Source organism: Penicillium odoratum (genome assembly GCF_028828045.1).
Source record: "Penicillium odoratum strain IBT 22623 chromosome Unknown utg000004l_segment0_segment0, whole genome shotgun sequence".
NCBI classification, from domain to species: domain Eukaryota; kingdom Fungi; phylum Ascomycota; class Eurotiomycetes; order Eurotiales; family Aspergillaceae; genus Penicillium; species Penicillium odoratum.
This window is the reverse complement of record NW_026643146.1, coordinates 480286-505430: the sequence shown is the minus strand read 5'-3', so window position 1 is coordinate 505430 and position 25145 is coordinate 480286. Positions and strand designations below refer to the sequence as shown.

The window sequence follows — 25145 nt, the reverse complement described above, 5'->3', positions numbered from 1 at the left end:
GCCCATCCCTCAACATCGATCCAAACCCAGGAAGTTGATGTCATGATAAGGCTTTATAGGTACCTAGGTAGTACAGAACTATGTACTATATACATCTAGCATAGTCAATACTGTAATTTAAACTTCAAATGCTAGAGGCATAATATACCAGGTATATTAGTATAGATGTAGTGTGTATTGGTACAAATGTAGACTCAAGTACATGGATATATAAATAATGTATCTAATTATCCCATTAATCATCGACATGCACATGTGATCACCTAGATACAGCCCACATAAGGTAGGTAGCCCTGGAGGCACCACGTTGACTAGTATTCCCGAGGTCTTTGAAACAATGTTTTGAATGTAACATAATCTTGGAATTGATGCTATAATACTACCTAAGTACCTAGTGGTATTGTCACGCAAATCAACATTTTGAAGCTTTTGTCCCAAAAAACCTTGGAAAACAGAGAAACAATAATCTAACGCCGCGTCCCATCGATGATAAACATTGAAAGTCTAGCAAGAGATATATACCATGCACATGTGAACATTGATAGACTGCTTAATTACCAATATTTCCTCTCTTTCCACCACGCTTCTTGCGGTCATGGTGAGCCTTCAACACAGCACGAGTCTCAACCAGACTGCGCTTGTTCTTGCTTCTGGCTTTACCCAAGGTCATGAGGAAGTTCTTCTTGCGAGCCTTCTCCTTGTTGGTGGTACTCTTTCCGAGCTCCTCCTTGCGTTCTCTCCTCTTGGCTTCCTTGCTCTTGTGGTCGGCCCGATCAGTCTTGCCCTCCCTGGCGTGGGCAATCTTCTCCTCGCGAGTGAGCTTGGCGGCGGACAGAGCTGCGAGACCCTCGATCTCTTCGGCTGTCAAGGGGTCATCGTTATGGCGCGATTGAGGAAGCTGGGGACGGCGCTTGTTGCCAGAGACAGCAGCCTCCAAGGACGCCTGAGCTCGAAGCTCGGCAAGCTTGGCCAGATCAGCGGGAGTGAGGATGCGAGTGGTTGCCAGCTTAGAGAAGGCTGACTGGGCATCTTCCTTTTTAGGCTCTTCGGTCTTCTCCTCGGCCTTTTCAGCATCCTGCTTGGCCTTCTTGGAGGGACGATCCTTGCCCTCATCTTCCGAATCACTGATGTCGATTTCACCGTCACTCTCGACATTGATCCACTCTCCATCAACACTGCTATCATCGTCATCCTCGACGTTCCAGGCGTCCCAGTTGTCTTCATCCTCTTCATCGTCATCTTCGGCATCAGATGCGAGGCCCTTCTCAAGTCGCTTCTTGCGGCGCTCCTCTTCCTTCCACTTCTCCAGAAGCTCAAGACCCTCGATTCCTCCAGTTTCTTCCTGACCGAAACGTCTCTGTTCCTTATCGCCGGAACGAAGACCCATGGCAGCCTCCTTACCACGGTCGCGTTTCTTGAGCATGCCCGCGCCAACATCACGGAAGAGACTCAACAAACCCTTCGAGGCCATCATCACACCCTTGTCCTTACTCTTCTTGTACATGACAAGATCCTGAAGCAAGGTCTCGTTCATCGCCAGAGGTTGACGAACACAGATCTCTCGAATAGCATTAAGACCAGCCGTAGCGACCTCTCCAGCAGACGCCTCGGAGACGAACTCGTTGGCGATCTTCTGGATAAGAGGCTCAAGAACATCCGGGGGCACAAGGTCGTGAGATGCCTGGGCCAATGACGCCAAGAAAGAAGTGACCGAGGGCTGACGGGGGGTAAGGAATTTCTGGAAGTAGGAGTAAAGTGACATAATGTGCAACTTGTGCAAGCCGACCAGTCGCGAGACTAGCTGCAGAACAAGGAGCTTCTGTTCCAGCTTGAGCTTAGACCGGCCATTTTGCAGGTGCTTGGCAAACAGGTTTTCCGCAAAGCCCTGAGGATCATGCAGCAGATGAAGCGCCGAAAAGTTGAGGGGATGAGGCTGGTTCTTCTTCTTCTCCTTCTTCTTGTGAGCGGTCATGGCCTTATGGGCGACACGGGCCTTCTTCTTGGTCTTCTTGTTAATACCAAGCTGGTGCCTGATGCGAGCAACATCAACTTCCTCATCACTGCTCTCATCTTCCATCTCCTCACGCTCCTTATCTCCGCCGAGGAAGAAGCGCACTCCACCAACGATGACCTTCTCATTCTCTGACAAGCTAGCTTCCTTCATAATCTCAACAGTCTTGGAGTCCGTCCAAATCTGACGTTTCCATAGCTCTCGGGTCAATTTGATCGCCCAGAGAGCCTTGGAGGATGTGCGGTCTGATGTGACTAAGTTGAAGAGAACGGTCTGCATGGTACGATTCAACTTGTGATTGGCAGTTTTCGAGTTGGATGTGCGCAGTTCAGAAAGGATTTTCTGGAACAACAGGGCACGTAGAGACTTGCTGGGAGTAGAGATGAGAATCGGGAACAAGGTGTGGAGCAGCCTATCACGAAGTAATTTAGCGTTCAAACGACATTTCAAGAGGAAGCACAAAGGCAGCATACGTTGACGAGTCCAAGCAATCCTTCTTTCGGAGAAGAACAATACTTCCAACCAATTTTTCCCTCAGCTCCGTTTCCAGCACCAAATGGTGTTGCATGAGCATATCAATCAGTTGCTGAGGGAAGTCCTTGAGAATCTCGGGATAACAATCGGCGACATGGGTAATGAAATCAATTAAATCTCGCAGAGAGATAATACCGGTATCAGTGGCCGACGTGGGCGCGGACATGAAAATTTCACGATGCGACTCATATTGGTAGTGCTGGGCGCGGAAATCCTCGATGTAGGACCTGTGTGATTGCGAACCATGTTAGTCTCGCTCAATTACCACAGATAAATATTCAGAGAGTCACAAATCAACTTACTTGGGATCCCGGCGAATTTTGTGCTGTAGATTGGGCCTAGAAGTTATGTCAATATACCGCTTGTGAAGGCCGTCTGATTTGAACAGGTCCTCGGGCGCATTGCCTCAAATAAGGAGAACATACAAGTCAGCCTCAACCTTTTCCAAGGCCCCCAACTTTCTTTTAACCATATTGTGGGTTGTCTGTAAGAACAGAGGTAAGTGCTGGTGGGAGAGGTTGGGGTGATGCAGGTCCACCGCTTTGAAACTTTTTTTTCTTCTGCCGTATCGATAAGCGCCCGGGGCCACTTCAACCCTGGAATCGAGCCAGTACGGAGTACTCCGTAAAAGACCGTAAGATTTGTTAATGAATACTGATAGTGATAGTGCATTACTGCTAGTGATTTACAATTCAATTCCTTATACAATTTACTCCATGATAGATAAATTGGAAATGCATAATATGGAAATAACATTTTTTTCGTATTGAAAGTGGCCATTATACGACCCGAGGTCTTCATCATCGTATCCCAAGTACGTTGGAAAAAAGCCATCCCATTGCGATCCTTATTTTTTGGACTCTGCTTTCTTTTGACTGTCTCAATCTAATGTACAGCCGCGCAGATGCATGCAAAACGACTGAATCCCGCTGAAAACCCCCCGTCCACTCCCGATTCCATAACACAGAACCAAACGGAGAACAACATCCAGAAAACCCTTTACCGGTTGGACTTGGCAACACGCTCGAGCTCGTCCTTCTTCTTAATAGCGTAAGAGTTGGAAGAACCCTTGGCGGCGTTGATCAGCTCCTCAGCGAGGCACTCGGAGATCGACTTGATGTTACTATAAGGCAATTAGTATAATCTCCAGAGGTATTTGGGATGGATGTTCGATAATTCGAATCATCTCAAGTGGCGAAAACATACCGGAAAGAAGCCTCACGGGCACCAATGGTGAGCAGGGCAACGGCCTGGTTGACACGGCGCAGGGGGGAGACATCGACAGCCTGGCGACGGACGGTACCCTGGGAACCGATACGGGTGGAGTCCTCACGAGCACCGGAGTTGACAACGGCATCGCACAGAACCTGGAGGGGGTTCTGGTCGGTCATGACAGCAACCTGAAGAAAGAAGAACAGGTTAGAGCTTGAAAACGGGTGGTGTTGAATTTTGGATTTGACGTACGATCTCGAAGGCGTGGGCGACAATGCGGACAGCCATAACCTTCTTACCGCTGTTACGGCCGTTCATCATGAGGGAGTTGGTGAGACGCTCAACGATGGGGCACTGAGCCTTGCGGAAACGCTTGGCGGCATAGCGACCGGCAGTGTGGGAGGTGTAGACCGGAGCGCGGATCTGGATGTAGTCGCTGTAAATTGGCAAACGAGTCAGTCTTGTTTTTGGCATTCCTTCGCTTTGTTGTGTGCTGAATGGTGTGTAGCTGTGTATGCTGGACGGTCGTGAAAATTCGTTGTTCGATATGATGCCGCCCAAAAAAACCGTCCCACAACCCAATTCTCCTTATTCGCGCTCGATTGGAATGATAGACTGGACCGAAACTGGGTGCACTCACGTCAGAGAGATATCACGGACCTCAACACTGCGATGGATGTTAGCGATCTCGATATTGAATTCGGGTCACGGGTTTAACGAACTCGTAGCTCCATTTTCCGAAAAGCTTGATCTCGCCCTCAAGGGCAGCGATCTCCTTGGGCAGGGAGGGGTAGGCAGCGACCTCAACTTCCCCGTTGTCGGACATTTTGGCAGGGTTTCGTGGGAGGTTGTCGTTGGGTGGATGAATCGTCAAGTCGAGGCGTCTGTGACCAAGGGAAATTGGGTGCGCTCGCTTAGCCCTGTTGTGGGGGTCACATGAGATTAGGGCAGAATGCGGCCGCCAATGAAAGTAGGTATGTCATGTGACTTGTGTCATCGGTTATCAGGCAGAAAATCGAAAATCAGGCAGAAACTGGATTTGTATACAGTTCGATAATCCTAATCATTTGTGGTTAAATGGAGTCCAAGCTTTTTATCCATTATTACTGTATATGGATCATATTGATAATGTTTTTACGTCTATTGAATAAAGAAGAATAAATATTCATTCCACCCCACCTTCATAGCTTTAAGTATAAAAAAATATGTACTTCTTGGTATTCATATGGGATAATCAGCCCAATGCGCTGCCTATTGATTCGAAACCCAATTGAATGAAATCTATCCTGTGGTTTAATGCCACAAATTCTTCTTTAGTCTAGTCAGCGTATTTTTTCAATAACTTCAGGTTTGACCACGAGTCTTAACCCTGTACACGCTCGGTTCGCCTGACCGCCTTGGTGTGGGTGACGTTGTGACGCGGAAGTCCCGACACTTTCAAGGACAATTCGAGGACGTTCGTCAAACGACCCCGGATAACTCGACAAGCAACAGGGGCTTCGGAACTACCCCTCTTTTGGGTCATACCCCCTCACTGCGCGAAAGCCGCTAATCTGCGATGAGGTGTTCCTGAGCTCGGTGCTCCTGTCATTCCTCCCCCGCGCTTTTGATCCACACTTCTTCGATTTGAGTCCTTCCCCGTGTCCACAATGGCGGAAGCGAACCCAGAGCTCCAGTCCGCTTTACGGAACTTGGATAGGGAATACGAAGTATGTATTCCCCCGTCTATACAATGGCCCCTGTACTTGCGCTTACACAAGGTGTGCGACCAAACAGGAGGGTGATCTCACCGAGAAAGGGTAAGCTGTGTTCCCCCAACCAATCAGTTCTACGATCCGGGGAGAATCAAGAGGCAGAAAGTGCTTGTGGCTGGATGACGGTCAGGTGATACACAAGAAATGTACATGCTAATGCTGAAGAAAAGGTACCAAAAACGTCGTACTCTTCTTCTCTCGCAGTTCCTCGGACCAAACAAACCGCTCGAGATCAATACTCACGGCCATGAGGATCCATCGGATGGAGGGCAGATGGGACCCCCAGCGATTCTGAGTGTCCGACCACCCACAGCAGAATCTTCACAACAAGGCATTTCTTCACCAACCTATTCCGGCGGGTATGAGGGCGCGCAAGGCGGATCATTCGGATACAACCATGGTGTCGGTATGGATATGCACGATCCGTCATCGGTGCCATCTGCACCTTATGATAGGGACAGCATGGGCATGTTACAGACACACGATCGGATGCCTTCTGCGGCGTCGCACGACTCGCTGTTTCTCCCCAAGCCTATGCCCCCGGCCCCACAAGGCCCGGATGGCTCGAGAACGGCCACTTTGATGAGCCAGAACTATGCCTTCAATCCTGATGCCCAACCTGAGTATGTTGACGATGGCATGGATATGTATGGCCCGGGATCTGGTGGTGCCACGCGACAGTCAACAATGCTTGACTCCCAGCAGGGATTCTTCTCTGACTTTGCTGGCCAACAACACGAGGATTACCGTGAGAGCTACCGCGAGAGCTACGGCGGTGGGTATCATCGTTACTCACAGTCAGGAGAAGCTTTCTCGCCCACAGCAAACATGCCGCCGCCGTACATTCCACCCTCAGAATTGGCCCACGGGCCAGCCATTGAACATCTCATGCCCCTTGAACCTCGAGAGATCCCATTTGCAGTGTACGATCCACATGACAAGAACATACCTATGTCAACCTTCGAAAATCTTCCTGCCGTACTCCGCCACCGTGCTCGGACGCATCCAAAGCAGCCAGCTTACTGGGTGTTGGACCTGAAGGGAAAGGAAATTGCATCTATTACCTACGACAAACTGGCTAGCCGAGCAGAGAAGGTCGCTCAGGTGATCCGGGACAAGAGTAACCTGTATCGTGGGGATCGTGTCGCCTTGATCTATCGTGAAGCCGAGATCATAGAATTCGCCGTGGCTCTTATGGGTTGCTTCATTGCGGGAGTAGTTGCAGTCCCCATTAACAGTCTTGATGACTATCAGTCTTTAAATTTAGTTCTCACCTCGACTCAAGCTCATTTAGCCTTGACTACTGAGAACAACCTGAAAGGCTTCCAGCGCGACATTACCGCACAGAAGTTGAACTGGCCACGCGGGGTAGAATGGTGGAAGACGAACGAATTCGGAAGCTTTCACCCCAAGAAGAAGGATGACACACCTCCCCTCGTCGTCCCTGACCTCGCATATATCGAGTTTGCCCGGGCACCCACCGGCGATATGCGTGGTGTCGTGATGAGCCATCGAACCATCATGCACCAGATGGCTTGCCTCAGTGCAATCATCTCCACAGTGCCTACCGATGCCAGCGCCAGACAGTTTGCTGCCAAAGGAGAGACCATCACAAGTTATCTTGACCCAAGACAGGGGATCGGAATGATTTTGGGAGTTCTTATGACCGTGTATGGTGGCCATACAACTGTATGGCACGAAGACCGGGCGGTCGAGACTCCTGGTTTATATGCCCACATAATCACTAAATATCGAGCGACAGTCATGGCCGCCGACTACTCCGGCTTGAAGATTGCCGCCTACAACTACCAACAAGACCCCATGTCCACCAGACATTACAAAAAGAATTCTGAGCCCAATTTTAGCAGCGTTAAGATTTGTTTGATCGACACTTTGACTCTTGACCCTGAGTTCCACGAAATCTTGGCCGATCGATGGCTGCGACCGATGAGAAACCCGCGGGCGAGAGAGATTGTGGCTCCTATGCTCTGTCTACCGGAGCATGGTGGTATGGTAATTAGCATGCGCGATTGGGTGGGTGGTGAAGAGCGGATGGGATGTTCCTTGACTCACGATATGGATCCCGCACAACGTGGTGGACCCAAGGACGATGACGAGAAAGCAGAGAAATCCGAGACAAACACTGGCTTTGGAAGCAGTCTTCTTGGGGGTGGCTCTCGCGTCTCTGCACCAAAGCAAACCACCAAGAACGAGTTGAGTGAGGTCCTTCTTGACAAGGAGGCTTTGAAGAGCAATGAAGTAGTTGTTCTCGCCATGGGCGAGGATGCTCGAAAATATGCTCGAAGTATGCCTCACGCTGTTCGTGTCGGGGCCTTCGGTTTCCCACTTCCCGATGCGACACTCTCTGTTGTCGACCCGGAGACCAACCTCTTGTGCGTGCCGAACGTTATTGGAGAGATCTGGGTTGACTCGCCGTCACTTTCGGGAGGCTTCTGGGCACTGCCGAAGCATACAGAGGCAATATTCCATGCTAGACCATACAAGTTCGAAGACGCCAACCCTACCCCCATACTCGTTGAGCCCGAGTTCCTGCGAACTGGCTTGCTTGGCTGTGTCATCGAAGGCAGGGTTTTCGTGCTCGGTCTATATGAAGATCGACTTCGGCAGAAGGTTGAATGGGTTGAGCATGGTCAAGAGGTTGTCGAGCATCGATATTTCTTTGTCCAGCACCTAGTTGTCAGCCTTCTGAAGAAAGTACCTAAAATTCACGACTGCACCGCGTTCGATGTATTTGTCAACGATGAGCATCTGCCAGTCATTGTCCTGGAGTCATACGCTGCCTCAACGGCTCCTACAACGTCTGGTGGACCTCCACGACAACTGGACTCCGTACTTCTCGACTCATTAGCTGAAAGATGTATGGAGGTGCTTTACCATGAACATCATCTTCGTGTGTACTGTGTCTTGCTCACGGCCCCCAACAGCCTTCCTCGCGTGACTAAGAGCGGTCGACAAGAAATTGGCAACATGCTCTGCCGGAAAGATTTCGAGGCCGGTATGTTGCAGGCTGTGCACGTCAAATTCGGCGTGGAACGATCTGTAATGAATCTGCCTGTCGGTGTTGATCCTGAAGGTGGGATCTGGTCACCACTGGCACTTACCTCGAGACAAGATATTCTTGCCTATCAGGAAAAGCAGTACTCAGGTGTGGACTATCGGGATGTTGTCATGGATGACCGAACTTCCACGCCTCTCAACAACTTCAAAACAATCGTTGATCTTCTCCAGTGGCGTGTCTCACGACAGGCTGAAGAGTTGGCATACTGCTCGATTGACGGTCGCGGCAAGGAGGGCAAGGGCATCACTTGGAAGAAATTTGACCTCAAGGTGTCAGCGGTGGCTACGTACCTCAAGAATAAGGTCAAAGTACGACCAGGTGATCATCTGATTTTGATGTACACTCATTCCGAAGATTACATATACGCCGTTCATGCTTGTCTGTGTTTAGGTGTTGTGGTCATCCCGTTGGCTCCAATCGACCAAAACCGCCTGTCTGAAGATGCCCCGGCGTTCCTGCATGTCATCAACGACTTCAACGTTAAGGCCATCATCGTCAACACCGAAGTTGATCATGTCATGAGACAGAAGCTTGTCTCACAGCATATCAAGCAGTCCGCGCAAGTTCTTCGAATTGGTGTCCCGGCCATCTACAACACGTCGAAGCCTTCCAAACAGTCCCACGGTTGCCGCGAGCTCGGATACATTTCGAAGGATTCATGGCTCCAGGGGCAACAGCCTGCTATGGTGTGGACCTACTGGACCCCAGACCAACGGCGAGTATCTGTCCAGATTGGTCATGATACGATCATGGGAATGTGTAAAGTGCAGAAAGAGACTTGTCAGATGACAAGTTCCAGACCTGTACTTGGAAGTGTGCGCAGCACATTAGGTCTTGGATTTTTACACACTTGCTTGTTAGGTATCTACGTTGGTAAGTTCAAACCTGGAATGTCTATACCGGGAAGCCTTTATTCTAACCATGGATTGAATAGGCGCACCCACATATCTGGTCTCACCTGTCGACTTCGCCCAAAATCCCATGACTTTATTCGTGACGCTTTCCCGCTACAAGATTAAGGACACCTATGCAACCGCCCAGATGCTGGACTACGCTACAAGTGCTATGCCGGCTAAGGGATTCCAGCTGCAAGAACTGAAGAACCTGATGATCTCGGCAGAGGGTCGGCCCCGTGCCGATATCTGTATGTTGAAGCCTCTGTAACAGCAAGTTTCTGAATCCTGGCTAACCTTTTACTGCAGACCAAAAAACACGCTTGCATTTTGCTACTGCCAGTTTGGATCGTACCTCAATCAATGTTGTGTACTCGCATGTGCTCAATCCCATGATTGTCACTCGATCTTACATGTGCATTGAGCCAATTGAGCTCTGGCTGGACATCCGTAGCCTTCGTCGCGGTCTAGTCTATCCTGTCGACCCCGATGCGGACCCCACTGCCCTTCTTGTCCAGGATTCCGGAATGGTACCTGTCAACACACAGATTGCGATTGTGAATCCCGAGACTTGCACTCTTTCCCACGTGGGCGAGTATGGTGAGATCTGGGTGCAGTCCGATGCCTGCGCTGCAGGGTTCTACAGGTCCAAGCAAGAACTCGATGTCGAGAGAATGAATGGCCGGGTCGCTGATGGAGACCCTGCCGTACCTTATGTTCGTACTGGTGACCTGGGCTTCCTCCACACGGTGACCCGGCCCATCGGACCCGGAGGTCATGATGTCGAGATGCAAGTCCTCTTCGTCCTGGGAAGCATTGGCGAGACATTTGAGGTCAACGGTCTTAACCACTTCCCGATGGATATTGAAAACTCCGTAGAGGCCTGCCACCGAAACATCGTGAATGGAGGATCCGCCATCTTCCAGGCGGGTGGCTTGATTGTGGTCGTGGTTGAAGTCACCCGAAAGGCTTTCCTGGCGTCGCTTGTTCCTGTTATCGTTGACGTCATTCTGAATGAGCACCAGGTGGTGGCGGATATCGTTGCTTTCGTCTCTGTAGGTGACTTCCCTCGTTCCCGGCTCGGTGAGAAACAACGCGGAAAGGTCTTGGCCTCGTGGGTGACCCGCAAACTGCGCACGATCGCCCAGTTCAGCATTCGCGATTTGGACGAGAACATATTCGCAGACTTGCCACAACACCGCGCCAGCAGGGGCTCTAAGCCGGGCAGTATGATGGGCACCAGTACCCGCCGAGGATCGACCATGAACCTCGAGAATGATATTCCTGCTGTCCCGCGATCCCCTGCGGGTGTGGTGCTCGAGGAGACAATCGTTCCCCAGGCGTCCTATAATGAAGGACAATCCCAGCATATGCTGCCCGAGCTTGACACCCGTACCGATCGGACAGCATCTGGCACCCCTGTTCCAGAACCGTCCTCCGCTGTGCCTTACATTGAGGAACCGCAATCAGCTACCATCATGTCTGCTGAAGACAACCATCATTTTAACCTGGAACATGAGCAGGACACTGGGACTCCAGGTGCGTCTCGCGATTTCCGATTCAGTTTCGACATGGTTAGCACACCCATGGATCATCCAGGAGGCGAGCGGCCCCCCACAGGGCGTGACTCCATACCTAGCCAGCAGCCTGATTTGTCCAATGGTGGCGCCAATGTTGCTGGTCCTGTCCATGACAACATGTACCGTCCAGGTACCCAAGAAAGTGGCATCATTGATGACTGGCCACAAGAAGCTTTGATGTACCAGTCCATGGGCGCAGATGAGCAGGACTTTGTCCGCCGACCCAGTGCTCAAAGTGCCGCGAGACAGCGCTACGATGGCGCAGGCCACGAGTAGTCCATGTCTTAATCGATTCAAGCCTGAAACTACTCTGTATATGACACCCACATATTCTTCATACTTTTCCAAGCTGAGAACACTTCACAGTGTAAAGTCTCCCTGACTGGCATTGTGCTTTGATGTGAGCTTGGTCGAGCGTTTTTGTTTTTCTCTTTATTTGGAATAAGCTCTCAGCGTCTATCTATCATGTGTTACTGGCAAATTTCCCACATCCTCCCCATGAATACCTCTGCGTTTGTTTTCCTTACGATTTACATTACCTACCTCAACCCATTTTAAACATCTGATACCTAGAAATCTACTCGTTTGACTTGATTCCCAGTGCCATCAGTTGTGACTTTATTATGATCACTTTTATCTGATGGATTCTTCTTGAATGTTGAGTATTTAAGCTTTTCTCCGCTGAAAGACGTGATGCCGACCCACACTGGCATCAATTGATCAACTCTGACATCATTGATGTGCAAAGCTCGCAATAGGCCCCTTCTAGGTGGACTCTTGTTTATTTGACCACTGAGAATACAAGGACCTTGCTTGCCCTGCATATTTCCCCAGGATCGTCATCAGACCCTCTTTTATCCCGTTTTTTTGGTGGACGATGTTGATCAGCGGAGTCGTTGCTCTATACTGCTTACAGCAATGTTACTGAACGATCACCATTGATTGTCGATGGTGCAAATTCTTGAGAGAAATGAGACAATCGCTATCACATTTGACCTTTGTTCTGTGAGGCTCATGAAAAAATTATTGGCACCAATTTCCCTATATAAAGACTTGTTTTCAGACGAGAAATGGGTTGCTCAAGCATCTTGTCTAGTACAACCTTCACAGCATGAATATCTTCCAATTATTACTGCTAGCTGGTCTAGCTGTGGCCAAGCAGCCCAACATCCTCTTCATCTTAACCGATGATCAGGGCAAGCATGTAGGAGGGTTAGACCACATGCCTAAACTTCAGGTAAATTCGCACTATCCAGTATAGGACTGCCTACTAACTTTAAACAAGGAAAAACTCGTCGAAAAAGGAGTATCCTACCCCAAGCACTATTGCTCTATTGCACTCTGTTGTCCCTCTCGCGCAAACCTTTGGACAGGCCGCATGCCACACAACACAAATGTCACAGACGTCAGCCTTCCCTATGGCGGATATCCTAAGGTGGTAGAAGCCGGCTGGAACGACAACTATCTACCGCTCTGGATGCAAGATGCCGGGTATAATACATACTACGTCGGCAAGCTATGGAACTCCCACACAGAAGAAAATTATAACAAGCCCTATGCTCGCGGTTTTAACGGTTCAGACTTCCTGCTCGATCCTTGGACTTATCGCTACTATTATGCGCGGATGACCCGCAACGGAAACCCACCCGTCAACTACAACGGTAACTACTCAACCGACGTGATCACTGAGAAGGCCTCAGGCTTCTTGGATGAAGCGATCGCACAGGATAGACCGTGGATGTTAACTGTGGCGCCGAATGCACCACATGCGAATGGCTCAACGAATAACGGAGTGACCTGGTTTGGGGAGCCTGAGTATGCGCCACGACACGCGGATTTATTTAAAGATGTCAAAGCGCCACGAGATTCGAGCTTTAACAAGCCGATCGATGGTGCCGTCAGCTGGACGGAGAACATACCCGAGCTGAACCAGACCGAGGTGGATTATATTGATGTCTTCCAGCGATGTCGGTTGCGCGCGCTGCAGGCAGTTGATGATATGATTGGGAGCTTGATTGATCAGTTGGAGAAAGCTGGTGAACTAGATAATACATATATCTTCTACTCAACGGATAATGGCTACCATCTTGGTCAACACCGTCTCCAACCGGGCAAGAATTGTGGATATGGTGAGTTCTTCCGTGTCTCTATTTGGATGAAAGATACTAACTAGCTAGAAACCGATATTAACGTTCCTCTTATCGTTCGAGGTCCTGGGATCCCTGAGAACCAAACTTTGAATGCTGTCACCAGCCACACAGATCTTGCCCCGACTTTTTTGTCTATCGCCAACTCTACAAGAGACGGGTTGGATGGAAAGGCTATTCCAACAACCGTCGCCGCCAGCAATGCTGACAACAAGACCGAGCACGTCGCCATTGAATATTGGGGCTTAGTAAGATCAGTCTTTGAATAATTCCAAAACATAATCAGACTGACCATTCACTAGGCTGTTCCCGAGGGAATCCACGGCTACGCTAGCAACAAGCTCAACGAGGTCGGTAACAGCTACAAGAACAACACTTACAAGGCAATCCGCCTCGTCTCCGACAGCTACAGCCTTTACTACGCAGTCTGGTGCACAAACGAAAAAGAACTCTACGATCTCAAGGTAATCACCCTAGATTAGATACATAAGACAAAATTAATAACAACACCCACCAGGATGATCCCGACCAAACAATCAATCTAGCAGCAAACCCCTCTCAACACGAAAACTTCAAGGTCGCAAACCGAGACATTACGAAGGTCATGGACCGTCTTGACGCTTTAATGATGGTCCTCAAGTCCTGCCATGGAGACGAATGTCGATACCCGTGGCTCCAACTCCATCCTAAAGGTCAGGTTGGTACACTAGCTGAAGCGCTGGTATCTGGGTTCGATACTTTTTATGAGAATCAGCCGAAGGTTACTTTTTCAGCTTGTGAGCTTGGGTATATTGTGGCGTCGGAGGGTGCGCAAAAATTTGATGTTTATGTAGGTGGTAGTGAGAAGAGATGGGATGATTTACTTGATATGTAATAAGTAGTGAAATATTTTATGGCATTTTGCCTGTATAGAATACTTCCAGCTACATTACGTGATTCAGATTGATCTTCAAATGGTATAAAGTCATAGACATGCATTACGTGCTAACTGCTGGTAAAAAATTTCGAATCACTTTTAAGCCATTTAGGTCTCAGCTTGCTTGGTGAGCTGCTCAATGTTGACCTTCGCGCTCAGACCACCGTTAGCAGTGACCGCCTCGGGGGCGTCAGTCAACTGCTGGAGAGCCTGAATGTCCTCGTTGGTGAGGGTGTTGGAGCGAATGGGACGGAAAGGAGCCGGGGAGCCGGCACTGTTTGTGAGGAACTAAAATAGATTAGAATCATTTCGGCTGTAACTTGATACCCTGATAGCTTACCGAGCTAGCAGCACTCAGCATCGCAATAAGCGATGCTTGTACCACGTCGGCGTGGATACCGACACCCCAAACCTTCTCCTTGCTGCCCGCTGCGGTACAGTTAATGTATGTAGCAGCCTTCACGTCACGACCGAGACCAATAGAGTGCTCCTTGTAATCGACGACATCGAGATCAATACCAAGAGAAGCGAGAGCTGCAGCAAGGGACGAAAGAGCACCGGAACCGACACCTGTAATGGCGTGCTGGACGTTGTCGATTTCAATAACACCCGTGAAGCGACGCTTGTGGTTCTTAGTGTTAAGAGCCTTGCCGGGCTCAGGCGGGGCAGGAGATTGCGAGCGGTCGGTGGTGATGTTGTAATCGATAAGGTTGAAGCGCGGGTTCGACTTCAGGTGGTAAGACTCCTCGAACAAATGAACGACCTCGGCAGGTCGCAGCTCGCGGTTGGCATCCTCGGTAGCTTGTTGGACAATCTTGCTGAACTCGATCTGCAGAGCACGGGGGAGATCCAGCTCCAGGCTGCGCAAAATGACCCAGGCGGCACCACCCTTTCCGCTCTGTGAGTTGACACGAATGACGGCCTCGTATGTCCGTCCGATGTCCTGAGGGTCGAGAGGGAGATAAGGCATCCTCCACTCGTCGTCGTCGGTTGCCTTGGCCTGCTCGCGCAGCTTGAAACCCTTGAGAACTGCATCTTGGTGACTGGAAGAAGATCAGCATGAGAGACATTTTGAAGCACTAAAACTGAGTCATACCTTCCGGAAAACGCTGAAGTAACAAGCAATCTGGTAGAGCGTTAGCAATGAGTTCAAAATGGGAGCAATGGGAAGCATACCCTCCATATGGCCAGCGCTCGTTGACAGGGATCTTATTACTCTCCTCCACAACCTTAATAACGGAGCAAATATCTGAGAAGTCGACATTCGGCGAAACACCTTGTGTGTAAAGGTTCAGGGCAAGCGTGACCAAGTCAACGTTACCAGTACGCTCGCCGTTACCGAAAAGGGTACCTTCAACACGTTGAGCACCGGCCATCTGCGCCAACTCAGCAGCAGCGATAGCACAGCCTCGGTCATTGTGGGGGTGGAGAGAGACGACGAACTTCTCGCGCTCAGTCATGTTGTTGCAGAAGTACTCGATCTGATCAGCGTAGACATTGGGGGTGGACATCTCGACTGTGGCGGGCAAGTTGAAAATAATAGGGTTCTCAACAGTGGGCTCCCAAGCAGCCTTGACAGCCTCGCAAACCTCAATGGCGAAATCGGGCTCGGTGTCGGAGAAGGTCTCTGGTGAAAACTCGAACTGCCACTCTGTGCCAGCCTGGGCGGGGTCATCCTTGGTGATTGATCGGGCATACTTGGCACACGCGACGGCCTTTTCTAAGCTTTGCTTCTTGTCCATGTTGAAGACGATCTGACGGAAGCATGGGCTGGTGGCAAGGTAGATGTGCAGGATGGCCTTCTTAGCGCCAGTGAGAGAGTCGACGGTGCGGCGGATCAGATCCTCACGGCAAGGAGCGAGGACTTGGAGCCAGACATCGTCGGGGGTCAGACCTGGCTCCTCGACAAGGCGGCGGGTGAAGTCAAAATCGATTTGAGAGGCGGCGGGGAATGAGACTTCGATTTCCTTGTAACCAATCTCCACCAGCATCTTGAAGAACTTGAGCTTTTGTTCACCATCCTATATTTTAACATAAGATGTTAGTCAAATTCTTCTCAACTGCTTCATGGCAACAACGTGGGTAAGTTCGATTGTTTACCATTGGGTCAGGGAGACTCTGGTTGCCATCACGAAGGTCGGTCGCCAACCACCGGGGAGCCCGGTCGATGGTCTTGTTAGGCCATTGGCGGTTAGGCAGATTCAAAGGCTTGAACGGCTTGTACTTTTTGGAGGGATCCTTGAGCCTGTGAAATCGTCAATATCCAAACTATATTGGTGTTGGTCATCCAATAGGCAAATATCAACATACATCGGCATGGCGGCTGATGGCGGGGTACCGCGGGGAGACAGGTATGATAAGATATGACAGGACAGATGCTGTTGAGTATACTCAACCTGGGTATATCTGAGAGAGTAAGGCGATATTGAAGGATTCTGAATGAAAATCGCTTCGTTTTAAAATGCAGAAAATAAGAAGCCAATGAAGAGAAGGGAATTTGTGACTCAAAAAACCACTGGATCGTCGATGACGCCGAGTTTTCGGCGCCGACAGCGGAGTCACGTGGAGCCCCTTCTCGTCAAACTACTCTAATATTGGTTTACCAGTCATGCAGATCTGTCTATTCTTGGTGTCAAGCATCTTCTAGTCCTACCTGGACTCTGTTACTGATCCAATTTGATATATCTTACAATACTTGAAGTACAAGGTGGCATATGCCAACGCTGGTTGACAGTGGCAATTATGTAGATTGGGCCCGAGTTCGGAGCATTCTAATAGTTCCACTCCGAGACTAACCGCGTATCTCGCATATCTCAGGTCCACGGTGGTAGTTGGTTGGTACATACGTATATTAATGTAGGTCGTAGCGAATATTTTCACGTTACGGTTCGGATATCGTCGCTTGGCTCAAGAGCATGAAATGTATCTAGTTTCTGCTAGCTTCGCGCCTTTCCGTTTTAGTGATCGGCATTTAAAGCTAGATCCACGGGCTACCCGTGGACTCGACGTTAAAGAATTTGCGATTGCAATATGCATTTGAATGTTCAGGTGTCTCTAGAAAGTTATGAGTGTAGCAGATGCATGTGGCATCTAGGAAAACCCGATGTGCAGCAACTTAGAACCTTGGAGCTTCCAATGTTTCCGCTACTTTGATATGTACTGTACGAAGTACCTATACAATATATAACCATACATATTGTTGTACATCTACGTGGGCAAGTCAAGCCGCACGATACATATGTCTCGAGTGCTTAGTACACACAGGGCCTGGGCATGTGCATGGAGCTATACTATAACCTTGGAATGCATCTAACCGTTGATTGAAGGATCCCACATGCAAGGTCTCAAGGTTGGATCTTCAAATTAGGTATTGTCGGGCATATATGTTTTGGATAATCAATATGGTCTATAGTACAGGTTCGCTTAAAGTATTCTACAGCTCAATGCATCCGTCACAGGAAATTCTTCTCAAATTGCACCAGCAATGGATGCACCTCATCCAGCTTAAGCTTCACAGCCCGAGGGTTCTGTAGCGCATCGTCACCCAGCTGGGACCGGATTAAAGTTCGGAACTGCTGCGCATCCGCATCGGTCCTGCTCTGCATCTGCCCAGAAACGTCGACCGTGATGCTACCATCGGCCAGGTCACGCGGACCCAGAATAAAGATAAGGTTATACTTCATTTGCTTGGCGCGTTGGATCTTCTTACCCAGGGTCTGAGCGCTAGTGTCAACATCCATCAGGAAGGTGGAATCAAGTGATGACAATGGACGTGGCGGCTCGGTGCCATTCTGAAGGACTCGGAATCCAGAGAATTTAGCCGCCGCTTCTTGTGCTTGCTTCACGACTGCTTCGTCCTGGTTGACCGTTAGGATAATTCCTTGACGCGGAGACAGCCAGAATGGCCAGTGGCCGCCATGTTGCTCCATCAACAATGCCAGGAATCGTTCTAGGGAGCCGAAAATAGCCCGATGCACCAAGACAGGAGTTGCAAATCCTGGTGTGGCCGGGTTATAGTCCTCCTCTCCCTCAGCGACTTGGTACTCCAGCCCAAATCGCTGGGGCAAGTTCATATCCAGCTGGATAGTCGACAGCTGATGAAATTTACCGGCCTGGTCCTGAAGCTGGATATCAATCTTGGGCCCGTAGAAAGCGCCATCACCTTCATTCAGCGCCCACTCTCGACCAGTGCTGTCCAGGGCCTGGCGCAACTGGTTCTCCGCATTCTCCCACATTTCCAAAGTTCCAATGTAATCAGTCTCGGGTCGGGTCGAAAGCACCAATCGGTATGGACCCAGCCCAAAGGTCTTCATGGCCATCTCGACAAATCCCAATGCCGATGCGATCTCCGACTTGATCTGCTGTGGCCGGCAGAAGATGTGGCCATCGTCCTGGTGGAACCGGCGCACTCGCGTTAGACCGGTCAACGAGCCTGAAATTTCATTTCGATGTAGAGGACTGAAGTCGGCGTATCGCACCGGCAATTCGCGGTAGGAATGGTTCTGTGATTTAAAGAGCAGGCAGTGCCCTGGACAGTTCATTGGCTTGAGCCCGTAGGATTCATCTTCTCCTACCTCGCCCTCTGTTTCACCACTCGCGCCGCGGCCAGTCACCTCGTACATATCATCTTTGTAGTTTTGCCAATGACCTGACACCTCCCAGAGCGATCGTTTGTAGATGGACGGAGTTAGGACTTCGCGGAAGCCGTACTGAAGATATTGGGCTCGTAGGAAGGAGATAAGCTTGTTGATGACATGTGTGCCATTGGGGAGAAAAAGAGGAGACCCAGGACTATAGACGGAGGAGGTGAAGAGCTCTTGCGTGGTGCCCAGAGCTCGGTGGTCGGTAGAAGGTATGGATTCGACCTTATTGGCAGCGTCGCCGCAGGAACAGCGGCGAATTGCTGAAGTTGACAGCCATTGCGGCCTTAAAGTCTGCAACTGCAGAGCTCTGTTGAGGTGTGGTCGAAGTCGAGTGAGTGGGCGCATGGTTGTTGCTGAAAAGCCGTTGCGTTTTCCTGCCGAACGGGACTTTCTTCTCCACCGCTTTACAGAGTACAGGGCGGGATCAGCGCGCTTACAACAGCTGTACGACCGATCAGAGTTGTTCGATGATACATTAAACACTATCTTTTTTTGTTTAACGACCTTGGACTCTATTAAGCACGGGTTGATTTTCTCGCTGAGCGGATATGTTCACAGCGCCATGCCGGAGCAACCTCGCATCTCAGATTCCTCGATGCTGGGCGAGTCCTGGGTGATAGCTACATCCTCGATTCAAGAGAAAGACCCAAAGACTGCATCGGCCCCAAAAACGGACCCGGGTGATCCCCAGGAGCCGACGAGCCCAACTCCCCAGAGATCTAAATCCGCGCGAAACAAGAACGACACAACAGAGTCAACAGAGTCGCTGACATCCTCATCATGGACCATATCAGGCCCGGAGCTTATCATGCCTTCTATCTACGAGGTTCCCATTTCCGAAGCATCATGGGTCGCGCCTGGTATTCGCCCAAAAGACCAACCATCCATGAGAAAGAGATGCAAGACATCGTCAACTCGCAATAAACAACCGTCCAGCACTGTACCTGGGAGCCAAGACGCAGGCTCGTCTGTCCCAACCCCGCAACAAGGCTCGATCGCAAAGTTCACATCATTCTGTCAAGGAGGTCTCGTACGCACAGCAATCAACGGCCTTTTAATCGCCTTCATCTTTCACCTACTAGTTCTCCCGGAGATCGTCTTCCAACTCCAAGACCTCTGTCATCTCCCCGCGGTCAAAGCCATATACCCAGAAAGCTGCGTTAAGCTCAAACCCCAAAATAACCCCTTCTACCCATCAGCCAACCCTGTCACCCCCGAGGAAAGTATCACAACATCCCAACAAGACCTCGAGAGCATCTTCGAGACAACCCTCCAAACCCTCTCACCTCTCACCAAGACTCTCCAAGAAAGCGAGTCCATGCTCTACGACCTCCAAGATAAACTTCAATCCGTCTTCCCAGACGTGCGCAACGCCCTCGACCTAGAGTTTCAAGGAAGCGACCAAGCACTCCGCGCCGCAGCCTGGGAATTCGACTCACTTCGCGCTGACCTCCGCTCCGCCGTCGAAAGCCTCCTGTCCTCCCCACCAACCCAAGAACCAACCGGGTCCGTCTCAATTGCACGCGACACGCGCCTTGCAGCTCAAATGCGGCGTCGCGCAGAATACCTCGACCGTCTACGCGCCCAGATCCGCACAAAGGCGGACTCGCTTGGTACGCGCTTCAGTACTTTAGACGACCATCTCGAGGCCGTGGATGGGATTGTCGCACGGGAAGAACGCAAGGGCTCCCTGCCGGCTTCAGCTTCTGGTGGAGAAACTGCAACAGCAGGAGGGGGCGAGTCGGACGGGACGGGGTTGTTCGCTGTTCTGAATTCCTTAGGCTATGCCTCTTTCGGATCACGCTGGTCGCGATCGACAGGTGACTGGTCCACCCCTTCGGATTCAGGCTCTGCTTCCGAATCCGAGGATATGAAGGCTAATTCACAGCCTGTAACGACCCTTGCATTGTTGAGACTTGCTGCGACGCACCATCGTCCCGTGGCTGATTCGGTGGCCGACCTGTCACGACAATTACGCGACGTCCAGCGTGCTCGGCTGGGCCCCACCTGGTGATGATCCACTTGGTATTACCAGTGGGGCCATTGTAGGGTCTTATCAGGGATTTTTGCAGGTCCACCGGGCGGTAGTGGTGTGTGGATCAGATTGGACCATATCATCGTGTTCATTTGTTTTATGTTTGCATAGCTAGGACGAGTCATATCATAGCGAGTAGGTTGATTAATTACATGGCGTGAGCCCCTGAATTTACAGTACAATACTTTACTATCCATGGGGAGAGATTTATTGGACGCACGGATAGAACCCTGGAATCACCCAGAATGACAGCGATTAATGGTTGCCTAGCAGCACTTCGGACATCACGATCAATACAGTTCTCTACCGGTACTCCACCTGGGCATCATGTCAGGCTTCAAAAGTACCAGCAACCATCTCCACGCTGATTGCTCACCTCGGCAATTCAATTAAGTACGAAATACAAAACCATCAATTACCAGAAGTAGTATTCCACCTAACGTGCACCCATCTCCCCCCACACTCCATCATCTTTACAAAGCCGATCTAATAAACAGCAACATTCAATCCAAACCCGGAGATTTCTGTGAGGATTTGAAAACCGCACAGAAATCTTGCAGAATACTAGCATCCAAAATATCACTCATACTCGAGCAGGTCTTTCTTGACGATTCTCAGGAAGCGTATATTAAGCGCATCGGCATCCTAGGGACGGGGCATAAAATTAAAGAGCTGATGTCTTCTGATGTCTTCATTGACTGGACTTGTTCAGCATGTTATTTTTAATATGTGATATCTGTGAAGTCAGAGGATGTGGAACTAGAACGTATTCGCGAGGAGATGGAATCTGTTCAAGACTCCACTTCTTCTGAGGTCTACTCTGTCTTGACCGCGGTTCTGCTTTTTTCGGATTTTCACTGACTCGCACGAGATCCACGTTCGAATCCTGCCAAATTTTTTTTATTGCTTGATTTTAATTGGATTTCTTCTTACTGAAAGCTATTCCACATTTCAATACATTGAACTCCTAACATTTGAATCCAACTCGAAGAATTTCTTTATATTGTACTATATATATGTCACTTTCTATCAAGTTTGAATAGAATTGCCATATCGCTCCCACGGTTCGGGAATACTTGAACCATGGAACAAAAACAAGGGTTCTCCATCTATTCTTTGATGAGCCAATCGCAATACAATTTACAATCCAGGTCGGTCGATGGACCCTGAATGGATAATGGTGTAAAGAAAACTTGCTCAGAAGATGGTTCCATGGTAGATTCTGACTATTTTTGTTAGATTCCAGGCAAATATACCCGAGGTATTAGAAATAGCTAGAATTAGTGAGAGAGAAAGTTCTTTAAGCTTCCAGGGCAAGAACTCAACATTTTTGGTCCATGGTTATACTATCTAAGGAAACAGGTACTGGAAGTCAATTTCTTGGATTTGGATATGAAAGTACTGGTATCGGGAAGACCGGCTGGTTAAGCTATCGCACTATTACGTTACACAATGCATAAGGCTGCAGCAATTGAAAATAGGGTAGATGGGATGCAAATGCCATGCATGCTAAGTCTCGGCACGCGTCCTTGCATGACCGGTCAAGATTCAGGTTTAGGTCTTGTTATGATGGATTGAGGGCTAGGCATTACATGCAAAGACAGAATATATCGGTAACCCGAAGGCATGAATTAGTGACAGATCTAAGATCTAGATATATAAGATAGATACAACATGAGACTCATAAGTGAAATACATGACACCATATGAACCGTGAACCCAAAAAAAGATACAGATCCAAACAGAGACGCCTCGTATCATTTCCAAAGCATCCGGTTCCAGACCAGTGCGATTTGCTTCATCAATGAGGCGTTAGGCATTGTCGTCATTTTACAGCTGGAGGAAGGCAGTGACCAGGGCCAGGATGGAGATGGGGCCGAGGTAGTTGGATGCCACGTTGGCAGCCGCGTTGTAGGTTGGGCTTGCACTGGGGGCAGCGGTGGAACCGGAGCTTGAAGAGGAACCGCTGGAGCTGGAGCCAGAGCCCGTGGTGCTGCTGCCGGTAGAGGCAGAGCTTGAACCAGCAGCTGAGCTGGAGAAGCCGGAGGGAGTAACGGAACCCGAGCTAGCGGATTTGGAGCTGGAGGTGGTCTCCGAGCTGGAGGTGCTGCCAGAGACCGAGGAGCTATCGGAGGAAGTGGTGGATGAGCCCTTGGTGGTAGAAGCGGATGAGGAGTGAGTAGTGGTAGCCAGGGTAGTAGCAGCGGTGGTAGTCTCAGTAGACTTGGAGCTGGTAGAAGTGGTAGAAGTGGTAGAAGTGGCGGAAGTAGTGGAAGTAGTGCTATCAGTCTGGGTGAGGGCAGAAGCACCGCTCAACTCGATGCTGTCCATGGAACCGGTGGTGTCGCTGTAGGTGTACGACTCGGCAGGGTTGGCGTTCGTGATCTCCACGGACTTCACGTACATGGTGAAGGGGGCATCAGCGTAGTCGGTCTCGCCACCAGCCCACTCGATGGTTCCCTCGGCGTTGTCCGGGTCGCCACCGGCCCAGATACCAATACGGATGCGCATGGGGGTCTGGGGGTAGCGGGTTCCGCTCTTAGCATCGGCGTAATTGAGAGTGCGGACGACGGCGCCATCGATGGACCAGGTGGTGGCATCCTTCTGCCAGTTCACAGTGTAGGTGTGCCAGTCGTTCTGGGGGTCGGAGACGGCGGGCCAGGTGGCACGGTCGTAGGTGGTGGTATCACCCTTACCGAAGTAATTGGTCTCAATGGTGGTGAAATCGCCACCAAGAGCCTCCTATACGATGTTAGAAGATGCATAAAGAGGAATGCGGGGAGAAGGAATGTCAATGCTTACCCAATCGATCTCATCAAGATCGTCAGACTCGAAAACGAGACTGCTCACGATGCCGGTACCCGGAGCGGCCTTCATGACGACCGAAACCTCACCGAAGAAGATATAGAAATCGGTCTCAATGGTAGGGGCATCACCCTTCTTGGCAAGGGTGAAGGCGGCACCATTGGAGGTGGTATCGACAGTTCCAGCAGTGGTAGTCCACTGATCCAAGCTCTGGGTGAAGTCGAAGCTCAGGCTTGACTCAGTAGAACCCTTGTCAGAAGGACAAGTCTTGTCGAGAGGGTTGCAAGAGGTGTAAGTCTGAGCCGAGGCTTGAGCCACGGCAAGAGCCGCCGCAGCGAACTTGATGATAGAAGGCATGATAGAAATATAAACAATGCACAACCCGGATATAGACAAAGTGAAAGATAAATTAGGGAGAAAGGCTGGGATTTATAAAGAAATCCAAAGTGGATCAAACTAGTCCCCGGGTTCAAGCACAGGCAGTACAGTACTATGCTCCATGGTTGCGGTGGCTGGTGGGTCCTCTTGTATCCAACTTTTACACTTTCCATAGTTTACAATACATTGAAAGGTAAAAACCCAAAAAAGCAGGAGGCTGAGGACTTCAGGGATATCCCTCGGGTCCAAGCGACAGAATATGATTGGTTCTCGGCGTGGAAATGCCGCCCCAGGGATCGAGGTGGAGTCAGCACATGAGCTGCTGGGGGACACAGTGGAAACTTGGGCAAACTGAGACATTGGAGACCACGTTATCAACTGCCTAAGATGTATTTTTATCTTTGAACTCCCACTCCCTTCTATTCCCTTCTTGTTTCTACTCCTAGATCCCCTGAAACTACTATACTCCTATATCGTTCAGTATTGCATAGAGCCATAGAGGATAATGAGGATCGGCCGATCATCCCGGATGATCATGTTACAGGATTGATTTTGCTCACAGCGTAAGCGCTTGAGCGTCCTAAGATCCACTATACATAAATTACCCGATCCAAGACACTGTCGTGAAACAAAGACCCTACACTGCCCTGTAGACCCTGCAGGTGAGCCATCATTTCTTTCACGCGGTAAAAATAAACCAATGTTGGATTATTTCGCAAAGTTTCTTATTTAGTAATAACAACTCAAGTCGCTTCGATTTGCCGACTCAATACGGATCCCCCGAGCCTAAAGCGCCCGTGCACTGGACACTGCGACCGTCCACTGCACCACAAGACGGAGTAGCCCGTCCACTAGTTAACTTTAGGCAAAAGCGGAGACTAGGATGGGTCATTTGTTAAGATAGAATTTTCTTATAGGATAAAATATATTAATAGTGTCCCTCGCTTGGTAGGGACCCGATCATTTGACTTTTTAGTCCTGAAATTTCTGGGTTGATGCAGGAACCAATTGCTTGGCTCTGGTACCTATAGCTCGATCAACTCATAAGTGGGCGTAATATGTAAACATGATTCCTAAGTTAATATACATACAAGCAGGATATGTATCTAAGTGCAGATGATGATATCAGATGTACAAGTACAAATCATTGCCTAGGTA

The 25145-nt window shown here is 49.8% G+C and overlaps 8 protein-coding genes across 8 annotated transcripts; 3 read left to right on the top strand and 5 right to left on the bottom strand.

Moving 5' to 3' along the window:
• Nucleotides 1-550: 550 nt before the first annotated feature.
• Nucleotides 551-3017, bottom strand: N7520_004444 (SDA1 family protein; the record flags this gene model as incomplete). The annotated part of the gene is made up of 4 exons (XM_057138378.1): nucleotides 551-2423; nucleotides 2485-2772; nucleotides 2848-2883; nucleotides 2971-3017. 4 exons carry the CDS (start codon nucleotides 3015-3017, stop codon nucleotides 551-553), a joined length of 2244 nt encoding a protein of 747 aa, XP_056996585.1.
• Nucleotides 3018-3544: 527 nt separating this feature from the next.
• Nucleotides 3545-4583, bottom strand: N7520_004443 (40S ribosomal protein uS7; the record flags this gene model as incomplete). The annotated part of the gene is made up of 5 exons (XM_057138377.1): nucleotides 3545-3668; nucleotides 3752-3945; nucleotides 4010-4193; nucleotides 4398-4424; nucleotides 4480-4583. 5 exons carry the CDS (start codon nucleotides 4581-4583, stop codon nucleotides 3545-3547), a joined length of 633 nt encoding a protein of 210 aa, XP_056996584.1.
• An 823-nt stretch (nucleotides 4584-5406) lies between these two features.
• Nucleotides 5407-11339, top strand: N7520_004442 (putative AMP binding domain protein; the record flags this gene model as incomplete). The annotated part of the gene is made up of 5 exons (XM_057138376.1): nucleotides 5407-5466; nucleotides 5534-5556; nucleotides 5682-9463; nucleotides 9525-9734; nucleotides 9793-11339. 5 exons carry the CDS (start codon nucleotides 5407-5409, stop codon nucleotides 11337-11339), a joined length of 5622 nt encoding a protein of 1873 aa, XP_056996583.1.
• Nucleotides 11340-12174: 835 nt separating this feature from the next.
• Nucleotides 12175-14084, top strand: N7520_004441 (sulfatase family protein; the record flags this gene model as incomplete). The annotated part of the gene is made up of 5 exons (XM_057138375.1): nucleotides 12175-12300; nucleotides 12349-13192; nucleotides 13241-13458; nucleotides 13513-13674; nucleotides 13728-14084. 5 exons carry the CDS (start codon nucleotides 12175-12177, stop codon nucleotides 14082-14084), a joined length of 1707 nt encoding a protein of 568 aa, XP_056996582.1.
• A 150-nt stretch (nucleotides 14085-14234) lies between these two features.
• Nucleotides 14235-16444, bottom strand: N7520_004440 (2-isopropylmalate synthase; the record flags this gene model as incomplete). Its single annotated transcript, XM_057138374.1, has 6 exons — nucleotides 14235-14414; nucleotides 14467-15169; nucleotides 15223-15252; nucleotides 15303-16147; nucleotides 16227-16371; nucleotides 16437-16444. The coding sequence occupies 6 exons, from the start codon at nucleotides 16442-16444 to the stop codon at nucleotides 14235-14237; spliced, it is 1911 nt and encodes a 636-aa protein (XP_056996581.1).
• A 1134-nt stretch (nucleotides 16445-17578) lies between these two features.
• N7520_004439 (threonine--tRNA ligase MST1) lies at nucleotides 17579-19114 on the bottom strand (the record flags this gene model as incomplete). The annotated part of the gene is made up of 1 exon (XM_057138373.1): nucleotides 17579-19114. The coding sequence occupies one exon, from the start codon at nucleotides 19112-19114 to the stop codon at nucleotides 17579-17581; it is 1536 nt and encodes a 511-aa protein (XP_056996580.1).
• A 217-nt stretch (nucleotides 19115-19331) lies between these two features.
• Nucleotides 19332-20783, top strand: N7520_004438 (uncharacterized protein; the record flags this gene model as incomplete). Its single annotated transcript, XM_057138372.1, has 1 exon — nucleotides 19332-20783. The coding sequence occupies one exon, from the start codon at nucleotides 19332-19334 to the stop codon at nucleotides 20781-20783; it is 1452 nt and encodes a 483-aa protein (XP_056996579.1).
• A 1851-nt stretch (nucleotides 20784-22634) lies between these two features.
• Nucleotides 22635-23966, bottom strand: N7520_004437 (glycoside hydrolase family 16 protein; the record flags this gene model as incomplete). Its single annotated transcript, XM_057138371.1, has 2 exons — nucleotides 22635-23546; nucleotides 23607-23966. 2 exons carry the CDS (start codon nucleotides 23964-23966, stop codon nucleotides 22635-22637), a joined length of 1272 nt encoding a protein of 423 aa, XP_056996578.1.
• Nucleotides 23967-25145: the final 1179 nt, after the last annotated feature.